The 16,343-nt window shown below is 39.6% G+C and overlaps 1 protein-coding gene across 6 annotated transcripts in view; it reads left to right on the top strand.

Annotated features, from left to right (window-relative positions):
* The first annotated feature begins 49 nt into the window (after window positions 1-49).
* Window positions 50-16,343, top strand: part of GLT8D2 (glycosyltransferase 8 domain containing 2) — a 22,310-nt gene continuing 6,016 nt past the window's right edge. The window contains exons 1-10 of one of the 6 annotated variants that reach the window (XM_064654846.1): window positions 50-263; window positions 1,090-2,219; window positions 4,137-4,180; window positions 5,609-5,704; window positions 6,875-7,043; window positions 8,552-8,669; window positions 9,757-9,841; window positions 13,229-13,341; window positions 14,034-14,200; window positions 15,795-15,907. In XM_064654846.1, coding sequence (XP_064510916.1) covers window positions 4,162-4,180; window positions 5,609-5,704; window positions 6,875-7,043; window positions 8,552-8,669; window positions 9,757-9,841; window positions 13,229-13,341; window positions 14,034-14,200; window positions 15,795-15,907 — 880 coding nt within the window. In that variant the 5' untranslated portion in view covers window positions 50-263; window positions 1,090-2,219; window positions 4,137-4,161. Of the gene's footprint in view, window positions 2,220-4,136; window positions 4,181-5,608; window positions 5,705-6,874; window positions 7,044-8,551; window positions 8,670-9,756; window positions 9,842-13,228; window positions 13,342-14,033; window positions 14,201-15,794; window positions 15,908-16,343 lie in introns of all 6 variants that reach the window. The other 5 variants (XM_064654849.1, XM_064654847.1, XM_064654844.1 and 2 more) reach the window with 5 other exon arrangements.

The raw sequence follows: 16,343 nt of genomic DNA, 5'->3' as shown, positions 1-16,343 counted from the left end.
TCCCGCCCCGCGGCCGCCTCCGCCGCAGCCCTCTGTCAGCACGGCCCCTCTGTCAGCACGGCCCCTCTGCCCCCGAGGACCCGCCGGGCTCGGCCGTGCTCTGGCGGGAGCCCTGTGGAAGCCGACCCGGGGCACCGCTGGTGCGGCGTGTGCTCTTCAGCCCGGGGCGCCCGGCTCTGCCCCTGAGCCCCCAGAAACGTGTAGCAGACTCACAGGTTTTTTTTTGACTGGCGACGTAATGCTGCTGCCTGCGAGGCGTGCGTGTGAGAAAAGGCATGAGCTGCTGTTTAAGCGCTGAGGGTTGAGATTAGAAATCAAGGTTTCGGTTCTGCAGTTGACGGCGGGTGATGTGAGTGAATTCGAAGGTCTCGTTCTGCAGGAGAGAGGCTGCTCTCTTTCCTGTGAGAGCAGGGTGTTATGTGAGAATGTAAACGTGTGAGGCTGCGGGAAACCCAGAGAAGGTGTATCTGGTACAAAAAGCCTCTTTCCCTTATCGAGCTCTGCGTAGTAAATTGCAATACCGAGATGTATAATTGAGCGCTGTCAGTATTCTGTAAAATACCACATATAGTCTTCAACTGTGCCATGGGAGGTTTAGGCTGGACATTAGGCAGAATTTCTTCACAGGAGAGGTAATTAGACGTTGGAATGGGCTGCCCAGGGAGGTGGTGCAGTCATGGTCCCTGGAGGTGTTTAAGGAAAGCCTGGAGGTGGCACTTGGTGCCATGGTCTAGTCAACACGGTGGTGTTCGGTCGTAGGTTAGACTCGATGATCTCAGAGGTCTTTTCCAACCTAATTGATCCTGTGATTCTGCGAAGGTGCTACTGTGTTGCCAGTAATCCAGGGGTTGCTGTCAAGTGAAGGATCTGGTCCCAATTCCGCAGGCTCATGTGGCTGTCTGCTGCTTGGATCTGTTCAGATTCACATAGAAATGGAAGGGAGGTGAAAAAACACAGGTGGATTTTGAAAAACTTTAAGCTTGATACAGCTTAAATACCACAGTATGGGAAAAGTACTAATAGTTGTGGCCATCTGCACAAAGCACATAACTGTATGTTTAACTCTTCATTTATTTTTCCTTCAAGCAGCTCTGCAAAAGATGAATTTCTGTACAAAATCAGACACAGATAATACAGTTTGGGCATGTTTGAGACATACAGTTGAAACCCCATATTTTCAGTTCCTGCAAATGGAAGAGCAATCTTCATATAAAACGTTTAAGATTTTTAAAACCTTCACTGAGTACTCCTTGTAAGTTTTGCACTGCCTCATGCTAAAAATATGAACAATAGTTTAGTGTTGAAGATGTTTATTATTATTCCTTTCAGTATTCATGAAAATCTTGTGACAAAACAACATTTTATCACATAGAAGGGTCATTCCTAGAAGGGAGGGAGAGAATTTGAATAAAAGCGGTGCTGTAGAAATAAAACAGCAAAAGCATTCCAGGAGAGCTTAGGAGGCAGGATATCAACATGTACTGGTAACCTTCATCTAAGATCCTTTTGAATCTAAACCAAACCTGTGGATTAAATGCTCAAAGATTTGGAAATGAGATGAGTCAAGTCAAAGTGCATGTTCAGAGTTGATTTTTGTGGGTTTCCCTTAGCTTTTGACTTGCAAGAACTCTGCCAACAGACATTGGAAAAACTTTGGCTTTCAGTTTGACTTTGGCATGTTGTATTTTGGCTCTTGCACACTAGTTATCTGTTCACATTTACCATAAATAATGACTAGAAACCTAACTTGCAGCTAGACTGTTGGAAGTAACTTCTGGAAGGGTTTGCTTCCTTCTCTTTCCCCCACCCCTTTAAGACTTTTTGTCTTATGGGATTTGTTTGCAATCTGCTAGCTGAAGCTCTGAGGCAAGTTTGCCAAATCTGGGGCTGCATCATCGTTCTGCACATCTGGAAGTGGTTTATGGGCTCTCATTCCTCCAGTGCAGCGTCTGGACTCCGTGCTATTCCTCAGCAGCAGAGAAAGAAAAGAAAACCATTACAACTCCAAAGTAAACTTTGAAGAGTCTGAAAAAGGAATTGAATCGTAAAACTGTTACTGTGCCCTGTAAGGCCCTTTGTGCGGGTGACTTCAAAGGAGGATGATGGTCAAGGAGGCTTTGGCAAGAGTGCTCACAGCTGTGGGCTATCTAGGATCCAAGTAAATAGCTCCTCAGCGCTTCAGAAGAGAGGAGTCCCGAATACTGTGCTGCTTTGAAGAGGTAAAAAGACTAATTAAGCAGGAAATATCTGAGCAGTAATGTCACTGTTTCTGAGCTTTCCCTTCTGCAGCCCCTCGTTTTGTTACAGGATTTGGCAGCTGAGTTAGGGACTGCCAGGTTCCAGGAAATAATGTCTACAGGCAGGAAAAATGAGTAAATATTTGTAGGGGAGCAAATATACCTCTCGTTTCTTAAAACTCAGCAGGTAATCAATCGGTGTTACTGAGGCGTAGGAATGCTGTAGTCCTAGAACTCAAACTTGCTTGGGAGTCTGTCTGAGTGTGGATTTTAAAGCTTAAAACATGATTCAGTTTGTGTGGATTTAATAATTTCTGAGGATACCGTGAAGCTGTGGCTATGCAACTTTCCTCTTGCAGTGATCATTAGGACTGTTTGTGACTATTATTACAAATACTAATTCAAAGACAGTGATCAGCTCTATGGAAATCAGTGGAAGGTTATGATTAGCTAAATGGGGTTAGAAAGTTACTCCAAGAGTGTAGGGGTTCTGTTGCCTCTCTGTTTACCTAAATGAGTAAAGTTTTTAAATGCATATGAAGATGATACTTGTGTGTAATGCGTGAGAGAAAGGCTTTCTCAGCTGTGGTGTTTTTTCCGACAGATAAACTTGATTTCCTCTGTGTAAATTAATGCCACATGAAGAGAGTGGTCTGCTGGAATGTAGATAAGTAGTGCAGATGTGAAAAAACTTCCAGAATGACTTCTTTCTTGCTGCAAATTAGTCTTCTGTTGGGACCTAACTACATAAGTGGTTTGTAAACAAAGCCACATCTTAGATTTTTTTCTCATATTTCTGTTGTCATTTAAGTCGTTGGTCAAAGTGGAGACTAATTTAGGATGCTGCCTGAACTTGAGCATTAACCAATGAGAGGTGGTCAGTTTTGTGACTCAGGTTTCAAGAATTCCTGCTGTTCCGTCTGTCTTCTCAAGGAGCTGGACAAAATTTCATTTTTATGTGGCATAGAAATCCCCATTTACCCTTACCTATGCTGTAATGTGTCCCTACGTATGCGTGGTAACTGGAAAAATTGTTTTCTGTCCTATATCCAGCTACACAGTATAAAGGTTAGATCACACAGTATAAAGGTTAGATCACACAGTTGTCTTGTTCCCTTCCCTCCAGCTTCTGGTGCTGTTTTTTACTGTTGGTTGTTTGTTGTTGTCTTGGTTTTGTGGTTTGGTTTTTTTTTTTCATAAACAGTAGGTTTGGGTCCAGAATTCAAACGAATGTTGTATTTCCCATAATCCTGTATTTTAGGGTTTATGTTCTGTCCTCTCGGGCATAAGGTCATGACTGCTCTTAGGCCTGGCTTAGAAGTACAGTTTTAGGGTACATTACACATACTCCCTCCTTACTGTTTGTGGAAGGATACTGCTCCTAGAAAATATTTTTACTATTGTTCTGAAATTTTCTGCAAGTCTGATAGACACTGTTCCAAGATAAGATTCCCATATGTTTGTGAGCATACTCCAGCAAGAGATCAGTATTCGTGACAGTTACTATGTTTTAGGTGAAATTAGAGATAAATGTATTTATAAATTGCGTCAGTGGGTGATTTAATGCTTCTTTGCACATTATTTTAAACTGTATTAAAAATGTTAGTTATCGCTGATGTAGGTGATCAGATGGAATTTGTTAAAATGCTTTTTACAACCTGCTAGTTCTTAAATTAAAATATGAAATATTTCTAGCCCAGAATATTAGTTATTTGTTCCAAAAAAGCAGTGTATTTACAGAGATCAAATACAGTTTTACTTTGACTAGTTCAGCAGTAAAATTGATAATTCAAAAACTTGTCCCTGAAATAACTAATTAGTATTCACTTCTGGCATTAATGATTTTTCTCTATTTTTTTTCCTCTTTTAATTTTTTTTTTTTGTTTTATTTTACCACAGATCACAGTTCTCATCCAACACGACAATGGCTCTTTTAAAGAAAAGTAAGAGAGATCAAAAACATTTGAAATGTATATTTTTTTAAAAAGCACAGAAATGTCAAATACAATTTCTCATGCAACTGCTATCACAGTTATGTATAAATTTATAGTTCTAGTTTTCCTAAATCATGCTTAACTTTCAGTATACAAATAAGTCTTTTCCTGTTAACTAAGGGGGATAAGTACAACCATAAATCCCATTAATTTAAAATTACTGCATGCATGAGACAATATTCTGAAATTTCAAGAGTGCAGGTAGCTGCTGGTTCCACGTGGGTTGTGCCTAGAGCACTGAACTTGACTGTTTTTTAATAAACTCTGGACATTAATGCTGTTCATACTCAAAATTGAGGTGTGTCCCTCGAGAACTTTGGGGTTCTCATCAACTGTCAGGGTCAGTGACTGAAAATGGGCCGTTGCTTGCCTTCAATTATGCACCCAAAATTTCTCTGCAGTCAGTAGGCTTTTTCCTCAGCCAGTTTAAATTAGTGCAGGTTTGGTGACATATGTTTACCAATTTCAGTTTATTCTCATGCCCAGTTGTGGCCAGTTGGCCCTTTTGATTAAAACACTTCAAAATCCTGCTCCCTTTGCTCTTTTGTACATCTTAAAATACCTTTTATGGTAGTCCAAAAGAAACAAAGTTGTCTGAAACAAAGAATTCCCGTCATCAAAGTAACTGTTGGTGATGGCAATGCACTCCTTCCCCTCTGTATTCCGTAAACTCTTCTGGTCCCTGCATGTGTTTAGTTTGTGTTGAATGACTTTATCTTGTCCAAGATTTGTAGGAACTGTAAATCAGAATACACAGTCAGGTGTATTTGCTGTCGCATGCCTTGTTTTGATTTTACTGATTTAAATTACTCTGTCAAAATATGTATTTTCAAATATTTTGAAACATTCCTGGTTCCAGTAGCATGCTGGGTTTGTGTTTCTAGAATTTTTGGAGTTTTGCTCAAATACACCTTGAAGATCTGAAATAGAAAAAAAAATTCTCCTGTGCATGAAGTTTTATCAGAGAAGCACTAGAGAAGAAAGGGCTAGCCAAATATAATTAACTCATGATGTCCTGTGAGGATAAGCAGACAACAAATTAGGCAGGAAAAAAGATTCCAAGCTCCTGGTAAATTCAGAAACATGTGAATTCCCTAGTATGGATAACCCATATATATTGTGAGTCTTATGATTTAGTGAGTAAATTAACCATGAAAATGAGGTAGTTGGAAATTATGTAACAGGGAAGACTTATGTTTTTAACATAAAATTTTTAGCTTGATCAAATAACGTGAGAAAGAAGAATTTGATAAACACAGCAGATACAGGTTATCATATGTACTGGTTGCAAATTGGATTTTTTGTTTTTAAGCAGATAATTGGGAATTATGTTATACTGTTATACTGGTTGTTAATACATTCTCCCTTTCGTTTCAGTTAACCAGATCTTACTGTTACTTCTTGTCTTAACTGTGTGTGCCATTCTGTATAACAAAGTTCACCAAGTGCCATTGACGTTAAAAAATGAAACAGGTAAATGACTTGCACTTCTGTTTCGTTTTACATTCCTCATGTCTTGATTTGAACAGCACTTTCCATCTTACTGAATCTTGTTTGTCCTGCAGCAGCTGAGCTACTCACACCATTCCATATGGTCTGGGATGCAAAATTTCTTGCTTCTGAATTACTTGGAGAAAATAGAAAGGAATTGGTAGTAATGACTAAGAGTTGTCATTCTGATTTCACGTTTTTATCCAGATGTCACTGATGTAGATGGAAGCTGGAGTATATCCTTATTTGTGCTGAACAGATTGGTGTTGTCAACTGGTAATAAACTTCGATCACGACTTGCCTCTTTGGGAATGTTCTTGGCCTGCTTATTGATTTCAGATAGACCATCAAATCTTGACATTTACAGCAGAAGTTTTTGCTGGAATATTTATAGTGACAGAAACCTGCTAGGGTTGATATGGTTGAGCTAGTACTAAATGTTAATACAAATAGCTTATTCACTGTTCCCAAGGAAAACAAACTCTTTCTGGGTATAAACCATCTATTTTCATTATATTTTGGTTGGGGTTGTTATGACTTAAATGGTTATGTTTTAACCAATATAAATATATCCATTTAAGTTCTGTAAGTTAAGCAGTGCTAGGGATAAAAATCTTCCTTATCAGTAATGTGACCTGATTCAGTATTATTTAGAGGTTTTTTTCCTTTTATCATTAACAACTTCCTGCTGGCACAAACTTTTGCACTGTTCCTTTTAAGCCTACTTCCCAAAGAAGTGGAGGTCATGCAATTGCACTCTTTTTGACTCACTTCTTTCCTTTCATAATTTTGGAACCTATTGTTGACTTTGTACTAGATATAACTGAGAAGTAGAAGTCTCAAAGGTATTCAAACCTCTTCAGGTTTCATGTGAATAAGCAGCTACATGAAGGACAGGCTGAATTGTGACCCTGCTGAGAAGAAGATGCTGAGAACTCTCTTATATATTCTGTTTGGAGGCATCCAGCAGTCCAGTCAAACCTCACGCAGTTCTGGACTAGTGACAGCTCATGCTGTGTGCCTTGCCAGATGGGGATTTGTGTAGAATGTGGTAAGGAAATGGGGTGATGGTGAAATGATTCCACTGCTCATGAAAGTATTTATTCATTCCTGGGACCCAGGTATGATGTAAAATGGATTTGTTTCTTGTAGTTGATTTGGAGAGTCCTGAGGAAATGGAAGAAGAAATCCCAGTGGTGATCTGCGCTGCTGCGGGCAGGATGGGTGCAGCTGTAGCAGCCATCAGTAGCATCCACAGCAACACAGAGGCCAGTGTTTTGTTCTACATTGTTGGGCTGAAGACAACCATCCCACACATTCGGTATATACCAGCCTTTCTTTGCATCATGCTGAAGTCAGGACCAGGTGGTTGTTCTCCCTAGCACAGGGATAGACTTTGCAGGACCTTTCAGGGAAAGGTTTCTCCCTTTTATTTAAGTAGTGCTATTGGTAGTAGCCCCCAGGATTCTGTATGTGTAGGAAGCCACTGACTGATGTAAAAGGATGTGAAATAGCCAGACCACAGACAGACCTGTCCTTCTCTGCTTTTTGTAGATAGGCTGCAGAAGTCTTTAGTAAGTATACATATTCCTACTCATCATAATCCCACTTTGTGGCACTGCTCTTACCTCTCATCTATCTTAAGCTTCAGAACTGTTTAAAACTAATTTCATCTAAGAGGATGAATGAAAGGTTATAAAAAGAATCCCAAAAAGCTTGTAACGAAAGCATGTTTCGGTGTTAAAATTTGCAAACATTGTCTTTAAGAGGAGAAAGGTGTGAAGCAAAACGAAAGCAGATTTCTTAGCGGGTCTCACCTCTGGCCTGTGTGCCACAATTTGTGTCAAACTGAAAAGATGTAATGAGTGGGGTCCCCCAGGGAGCTTTTCACATCTAGTTCATCAGCAACCTAGATAATAGAGTGAAGAATGTTCTTTATGAATCTGCAGTTGGCATGAAGCAGCAAATTTATTGAGGACAAGAGCTGAAAACAAATTAATCATGATGAACAGGAAAAATTAACTGTAAAATATGATTAGAATCAGCAGAGGGAATGACAGGGTAATGTTGGTGGGAATAGCTGATTGTATTGGCTCAGAGTGAAGTGGAGGTTCAGTAGCATTCATTTGGAAAACTGCAGAATTATGACTGATAACTGACCACACTGATTCACAAAACAGAAGGCATGCATCAGTGGTTATACATGTTGACATATATAACCAGAGGAGATGTGAGGAAACTTTTTCCAATCTTGCAGACGTTATTAAGGCATCAAAAAAGTGTGGTTAGCTTTAGGTGCCTTCAGGAAGGATTTAGAAGAGAGGTCAGAGGAGAAAATAAGCAGTGATGATAAGAAGTCTGACAAAATAATGAAAATATTAGTTTAGTCTGAAGAAAATATAATTAGGATGTGATGTGGCAATCATCTAGAAGGACATAAAACTGTAAAAGGGAGAAAACTAACCTCTACTTTAAAAGCATGGTAGATAGGATAAGAAATAATGATCTTTAATTATACAAAGAAATCTTAGAAAAATAGCACTTATTGCTAGTGATGGTGAAAGATGGGTCATTTGGGCAACACGTGGAGTCTGGCTTTGACAGTGCTGTGGGGTGTTTGTTTTGTTGAGGTTTTTGTGTGGATTTTTTTGTGTTTTGTTTTAAAGAAATATCTGTGCAATGGCTGTAGACATAAGTGATTCTGTGTTGGGATAGAATAGATGAGTGAGCTTTCAAGCCTTCTTATTCTCCTAAGAGTCTTTGAATTGAATGTTGCAAGTACTTGCCACACACTCAATATTTCTTTTATCACTTCTTTTTTAATCACAGAAAATGGATTGAAAATTCTAAACTGAAAGAAATAAAATTTAAGGTTGTAGAATTCAACCCTATGGTGCTAAAAGGAAAAATCAGACAAGATGCATCACGTCCTGAGCTACTGCAGCCTGTGAGTAAATGAACACCACATAACAAATTTTTGGGTTTTTTTAACACCTATTACAGGCTTTAAAATGTCCTAGATCCGTTCTATTACATGTGGGGGTGTAAGTCAGAGAAGCCAAATCAGATCCAAATGCTATACCCTGACTTAAGAAGGAGAAGTGCCCTATAACAAGCTCCTTGCAACTTGTCTGTCTTGCTGGGACCTTACTATTTGATGGCATAAAATTGGTAAATTGAATGTATTGTATCTTTGACAGTATATACATTATTTATTAGAGGGAGATGTAATAGTGTTTACTGTGCCTTCATGATGCTTGAGTTGGCTGCGTTCTGCTCATGTTCAGGGTTAATTCAGAGTCTAATGACTAATCTAAATTCCTGGCTGTCAGAAAAGACAAATCAGATGTTAAAAATTATTAGAAAAAGAGTAAGGATCAAAATAGAGAACATCAGTTTGCCACAATGCAAATCCACAGTTTTCTCTCATCCTAAATACTGTGTGCAGTCTTCATCCCCTTAACTGAAAAAGATGTAGCACCACCAGAAAATGTTCGAGTTTGTCCAGAATGTTTGTTCACACTGGCCTGCTCTGAGCCTTTGACATTTCTAATATATGGAAAAGATTTCATGAAGGGAATCAGCGGGTTAAAACTGTTCAGCCTGGAAATAGTGGACTTTTAGCATGAAAACAGTAGCGGTCTAGAGAATGGAGTGGTGTGAAGGGCTGAGGGGAGGATGGTTGCTCACTCTCTTCCCATGTAAGAACTAATGGCCATGAGATGATATTAGTTGGACTGACAGTCAGCACAAACAGGAGAGGTTGCACACTTCTCATGCAATGAGTGCTACTGTTTTGGGCTGTTTGGTTTGGGCCATGGCAAATAAATATGGATTGATAATAATGATAATGATAATAATAACAACGGACTCAGGACACTAGTAAAGGTGGGGGGAGGAAAAAAATGATCACTGGCTAGTGCTCAGTTAAGAGATATTAAAACTGATTGTTAATAGAGTCAGAAGTGTGAGACAAGTACATTAAACAACTTTACCATTTAGTCTTTACCTTTTTTTTTTTTCCTGTTTAATAGCTGAACTTTGTTCGATTTTATCTTCCTTTGCTTATCCAGAAACATGAGAAAGTAATATATTTGGATGATGATGTTATTGTTCAAGGTAAGCTGTCATCTAAAAAGCAGTTTCTAGCAGAATTAAAACTAAAGTTATTGCAGCTTTTATGGTCATTTGGAAATATGAGATATAATGGAAACTAAGGCAGCTGCTAGGAGTGTTGAACTTAGGGGAACTACAAATAATCTATTTATCTAAATGAAAGTCTGAAGAAGAACTTATCTGCATATGTTTTGAATAATTGTGATTGAAATTGTATGTGGGTTTCATTGTAATTGATTCTGGTCAATTCCTGAATGATACAATGGATTTCACTCAGGTGCTGCAATATTTATTAAATATGTGACGTGCATTTCCTGCTAGTATTTGAATTCCCCCAAATGCTACCAATTCCTTATCCAGAATTGCTGTTCTTGAGAGCAAAAGGAATTAACTCAAATAAGAGGATTAAAATTCCAAACGCTCAAAATATGATTTGAGCATCTTCAGCTCAGAATCCAAAGCAATTTGCAGAGTCATGATCAAAGATCTGAGAGTCCCCAAACAAATGGGAACAGTTAGAAGATATTCCAATCCTGAAAAAAATTTTTTTTCCTTATCATACAAAGTAATCTAATCAGAGGAACAACAGTGGTTTTTTTAAGTTCTGTTTCCCAGTAGGGGTTTTTTTTTCTGTTTAGAGTTGTTGTTCTCCCTTGTGTAATCACATTTTCTTGTTATTTTATAACACTTTTTTAGTCAGGGTGTTGTGCTTTAACCCTGGTGGGCAGCTGAGCACCACACAGCTGCTCACTCACTTTCTCCCCACCCCCAGTGGGATGGAGGAAGAGAAAAGGGTCAAGATAAAACAATCAAAGAAATAATTGTTTAATAAGCAAAGGATAAGTGGAATAAGAGGGAAGAGAAGAAAACTAAACCCCTTAGATGGGCAATCCATGCCCAGCCAGTTCCCAAGCACAAGCTGGCTACCTACACCTCATCTCTCCTTACCCACCCCAGATGCCCTCTTTCCCCTTTTCTTGCCGAGCATGGCATTGTGTGGCATGGAATAGCTCTTTAGGCAGTTCAGATCATCTGCCCAGTTGTGTTGCCTCCTGGCCTCTTGTGCACCCACCAACCTATTCACTGAGGGAGGCAGAATGAGGAACAGGGAAGGCCAGAACATGAGTGTGCTAAAAATCTAAACCTCAGCACCATATGAGCTGCTATGAAGAAAATGAATTCTATCCTAGCCAGGCCACAGGGGCAACAAAACCATTTTACCTGTTCTCGTTAAACATTAAAGGAATGTTCCAATGAACATTTTCTTTGGAAAGGACTGAGTATAACTACAATAAACTTGTTGCCCTAAATTAGTCTTTGCTGTAAGAACATTAAGACCACTGAATTTACACATGACAAAAGTATAATTCTCCACTCCTTTTCTACACCTTTTTCTAATTTTGCCTCTTGAGAGACAGATTTCAGAACATCTGCACTTAAAGTGTTGCTTTATGAAAGACGACTAAGCCACTCTGCCTTTCTTGTTTTAATTTGCAATAGACTTCGTATCACAGTTCTTAAACATGGGTGTTTCTCTGCTTTTTGTTGTTCTGTTATCAATGGACAACAGCAATATTTAACTCTTCGAAAAGTTCTGAAAATCTTCATTTAGGCTCCAGTTTCATGAGTGGTTCAAGCTGAGCCCACCACTTCCCCTGCGCCCCACCCTGCACCCGCACAGGGGTTCACCGGGAACGCGATTACTTTCAGCCTTAATTAGCCCCCTGGCAGCAGTCAAGGCAGCGTGGCTGGAGGAGGAGAGATGGGGCTTTCTCTTTAACTAGAGGTGTCAGTTTATGTCAGCTGATGGTGTTTGTGGAGCTGCAGGATAAAGGTGCAGTTTCTCATTACAGCTCGTGGTTGGCTGCTGCTGACCAAGTGGCCTCTCCTGCCCCCAGGCAGCTCCTGTTACTTATGTCGTTGTATCTGCAGTTGTGCAGCTGCAGAAGAATCTGATTCAGCTGGTTGACCTGGCAGAAGACTAGCAGTACAAAATGTAAAAAAAGAAGAAACCAAACTCTTCTTTTTTTTTTTTTAAGTCTTTTTTTTCCCCTTTGTTTCAGTCAGCCTGTCTTGTTCACCCTTTGGCCATGCAATCATAGGGCCCACAAGAAGGGAATAAAGATGGACATGTGGGAGTGAGGTGGAGGAAGAGAGCCTGTCCAGGCAGCTACTCCCTGGGTCTTAGCTGTAATTTGAGACTGTACTCTCTCAGATGTCTCTGCAATGGGAGTGAATGAGACTTCTCATGGGATAGGGAGAGAATGGGACTGAACTTTGGGATCATTTATTTGTTGGTTGTTGCTTTCAGCAGAGCGGTAAGAATGAAGATACTGAACTTGGGGTGTCGGCCCAGAATTCTTTGCTTTGATTTTTTTTTTCACTTGTTTTTGCTTCTCAAGAGAAAAGCATCAGCTGTTTAGAATCATGAGAAAACACTTAGCAAGGCATGCTGATCTTCAACAATTAAGTGTCCTACTAATTCAAATTCTGTTTTTGGTGGGACATGAATTTCCAGTCACCTGGTGAGTTCAGACAAATACATAATCTCTCTTTATTTCAAAATACTAGTTCCAGTGTTGGCAGTATGGGGAATGTTTTTGGTTACTTGTCTTTTAATGAGCTCACCTCAGGCTACTGGGACATGGCCTTCCAAGATAATTCACCTTAACAGTGACCAACCCATGCCCAGCAGCAGAACTGGCAGCTGTAGGAGTTTGGGTGCAGGCTCACTCGATTGCTGTGGCAGTGCTGTGCTTCCCACCTGCCCTGAAACTGTTCTGGCACATCGTGGGTACCTGCCAGTCAGGTGATGCGTGAGGTGCCAGGCATTACATTATTTCTCTCCACCAGAAAGGAGCTGGATGGTCTGTGAAGCCAGCAGGGATGGTCAGGAGTGACAGGCACGTTTCTACTAGCCATTGCTGGGAACCTAGGTATCTTACAAGGAGGTATAAATGCAATAATACCAGGAAAAACCTGATCCTGTGCAAGAGATTGAAGTGGCACCTTTGTCGGACTTGAAGAGGATCAGAAAAATTGCCTGTGCTCTCCCTCTCCAAAGGGCAAGCTCTGTCAATACAGAATTTTGTAACCAGGCTTCTTAACAGTGTATTCAGCTTCTGCTGTAAGTGATTTTGGACACTCAAACCAGAATATGAATGTATTGAATACCAGTGATAATATTTAAAGATAGACCTTAGACATCCAGGTACAGGACTGAAATTTAAGAATTGTCCCATATTACAAAATTCAGCCTTTATCAATATCCGGGCTATCCCTGAAAACTGGTGTGTTTATAAGTAACATATATGAGAAGGGATGTTATCCTATCAACCCTGTAGCAATGCAGTAGGTGTTGTTTTATGCTTTTGACCTTTCTGTAATCAGGTGACATCCAGGAACTCTATGATACTAAGTTGTCTCCTGGACATGCTGCAGCTTTTTCAGATGATTGTGATCTGCCTTCTACACATGAAATGATTAGAAGTGTAGGGATGCAGGTAAGATGCCATTCTGGAATTCTAATAATGAATTTGTTTACCCATAAGTGTAAGAAGATTTCATATGTGTTCCCCAAAGTGAAAGTTATATATACATATATATAGATATTTACTTTCGTAATAGTTTTACCGGTAATTAAGAACTTCTTGTAGTAACTCTGTAGTGCTATGCAGAGTTGTTTCCTGTAATAATTTAAATATATCTTGTTCTTTGGATTCTACTAAATTATGTTTGGTAATTTGCTATCAGTAGATAGTGAGCATTTATAGAACATCTAGTGAAGACAGAATGTATGATATTTGTATTAGTCACATTGGGAATGAAACCTAGGAAAACAATTTAAAGACTAACTCCTGGGCTGAGTTTCCCAGAATTGTCAGGGCATCCCTCTAGTATTACGGCTGCAGAAGTCTGATGCTGCATATTTGGTGTGAGCTACTGAAAAACAAAGATGTGGTGAGGGAAGAGCCTTATCAAACTTCCACTGTACCATACTGTGGAGAAACTAATTTAGTATCTGGAAGTATCCTGCCTTTCAGCCTTGTGTCATATGGAAATCACTATACATAACCACCATCTAGAAATTCAACTTTGGGAGCGCCTGTTTAGTCTCCCTCTCAGTGATAGAGAGATGAATGTACACATCTTTAAAAAGGTTCATAGGGGACAAACATAGTTTTTTATTTCTTAGAACACATACATGGGATTCCTGGACTACAGAAAGCAAGCCATCAGAGATCTTGGCATCAGCCCCAGCACCTGTTCCTTTAATCCTGGAGTAATTGTTGCTAACATGACTGAATGGAAACATCAGCGGATTACGAAGCAGTTGGAAAAGTGGATGCAAAGAAATGTAGAGTATGTGTAGAAATCTAGCTTTGCACTTTACTTTTCATACTTGGTTTACAGTTTTATTTTCTGTTTAAAAGCTCTTAAAAGTTTTTTTCAACTCCAGGCAGTCTTTCTTTTAACTCCTGTTTCAGCATTTCCATCTGTTTAAATCTGACCAATTTTGTACCAGGAAATGACCAGCTGGAATTTTAGTCTTGTGTTTAATGACAAACCACACATAATCCTGAGGGACACTGAGAACATGTGGTTCTCATTTTGGGTGACCAACTTCACTTGGGATCAAGCCACTCTTCCCTTCCTGAGGCTGGCTGAAAGAATAAGGAATCTTTCCTTGTTTGTGTGGGGACTCTCCTATTGTAGCATCAGCCAAACTGTAATTGGACACCATCTTTTTTTTTTTTTAATACCAGTAGAAAAGACTTCTTTTTCTCTAGTTGAAGGAAATTTGACGTGAAAGATATCTTTATGTTATTGACCACGAATAAGTCATAACACAGTGAAACAAGCACCATTCGTTATTTACATTAGTTCCCTGTTAACCTGTATTTGAAAACTTGACTCTGTAAAGGATTGAATTTCAGTTTAGTAAGGCTAAACTGCCACTGAATGGTTTGTGCTGTTGGGCTGTGTCCATTACTTGTTACTTTTAGAAATGAACAGATGAGGGACACAAATGAGAAGTATGTGAATGACAGAAGCCAAATATTTTTCTCTTACTCTGCTTATGTAACATATCCTGACAAGCTATTGCTGTGCTTTTAAAGAGATTTTAAGAGTGAGAACTCCATATTACTGCAAATTTGATCTATAAAGTTGATTTTGTGCCTGATTAACACATTCATGCTCCTTTTAGCTGGATTTTGAAATGGCAGTGAAAAAAAATTGCTTATCAATTGAAACTCAGTTTTGAGGGGAGGTTATGATTTTTTTTGTTCTGTGGCCTTTCAGCACCTCCCTGTACTTCCCAGGTTTCCTCCCCACTGGACTAGGTGGGTGGCACAGTGTCCCATAGGTGGGGTGGCTTTGCCCATGTGCCAACTGGTCAGCAGGGCCATCAGCACATGTGGACAGACATCTGGCTGCCATCTCCTAATGCCTCCCATTACCATGATTAGGCTTGATCTAGCCCTGGATTTACCACAAAATCCATAGGAAACTAATATTCTAATTGATGCTAACTAGGCTTTGACAAAATCCAACCAGAGGTCTAAAAGCTGGGGGAGGGGAAAAGGGAAAGAAAGGGAATGGAAAACATGGAAATATGTACATTTTCTTAAGAAATCAGGCTAAATTATGTTTGATTCCTTTAACAGCTTTCTTTTCTACAGTTAACTTTGTCATTATCGAGGACCACTGGCTGTGTGCAGAAGAAACTGGCTTCATGGTGGGTCTGACTCCCATTTTTCTTGGTAGCAACAATTTACTCCATGGGAATTGGAGTTACAGATACAATCAATTAACAGCATAAGGAAGAAGTCTGCTGAAAACTGATTCAAAATGATTTTGAATTTTGCCAGAATACTTATTTTTTAATCTTCTGCCTTTTGTGCTAAAAATTCTTTGAGGTTTTAAACATACTCTCTTATTTTTCCTTTTGCAGGGAAAACCTCTACAGCAGCACCCTTGGGGGAGGTGTGGCAACCTCTCCAATGCTGATTGTATTTCATGGAAAGTATTCCTCTATTAATCCTATGTGGCACATAAGGCATCTTGGTAAGTTTAACTTCTCACTGTTGCCAAGTTGGAACTAAAGTGAGTGGTTTGTAAGATCCCAATGCAGGACCTTACATTACTGTACCTCAGGTATTACTTTTTGTCTCAGATCCACAGCACATAATCCCCACTTCCCTCAAGGCTCATGAGTCCTGCTTTCTTCAGGGCAGGGCAGAATGTGGGAGTTGGATGCAAGTATCCTAACAGGTCAAGCAAACAACATATTTGCATCCCTGCAAAAACCCCAAGCACCTAATAGTTATGAAATTGCATGAAAAAAGGAAAAAGACCGAAATACCAAGGGCAAGTTACATGTTTAAAGACCAGCTAACCTATACTGCCATCAGCTATGAAAGAATATGTGAAAGATCTGCATATAGTCAGACTGAAAAAAGTCAGTTTTTTCTAGGTGCAGTTGGAAGAATATGGGAGGCTG

Source organism: Pseudopipra pipra, chromosome 5 (assembly GCF_036250125.1).
Source record: "Pseudopipra pipra isolate bDixPip1 chromosome 5, bDixPip1.hap1, whole genome shotgun sequence".
In the NCBI taxonomy this organism is placed as follows: domain Eukaryota; kingdom Metazoa; phylum Chordata; class Aves; order Passeriformes; family Pipridae; genus Pseudopipra; species Pseudopipra pipra.
Note: the sequence above shows the minus strand (reverse complement) of the source record. Positions and strands in the feature narration are given on the sequence as shown.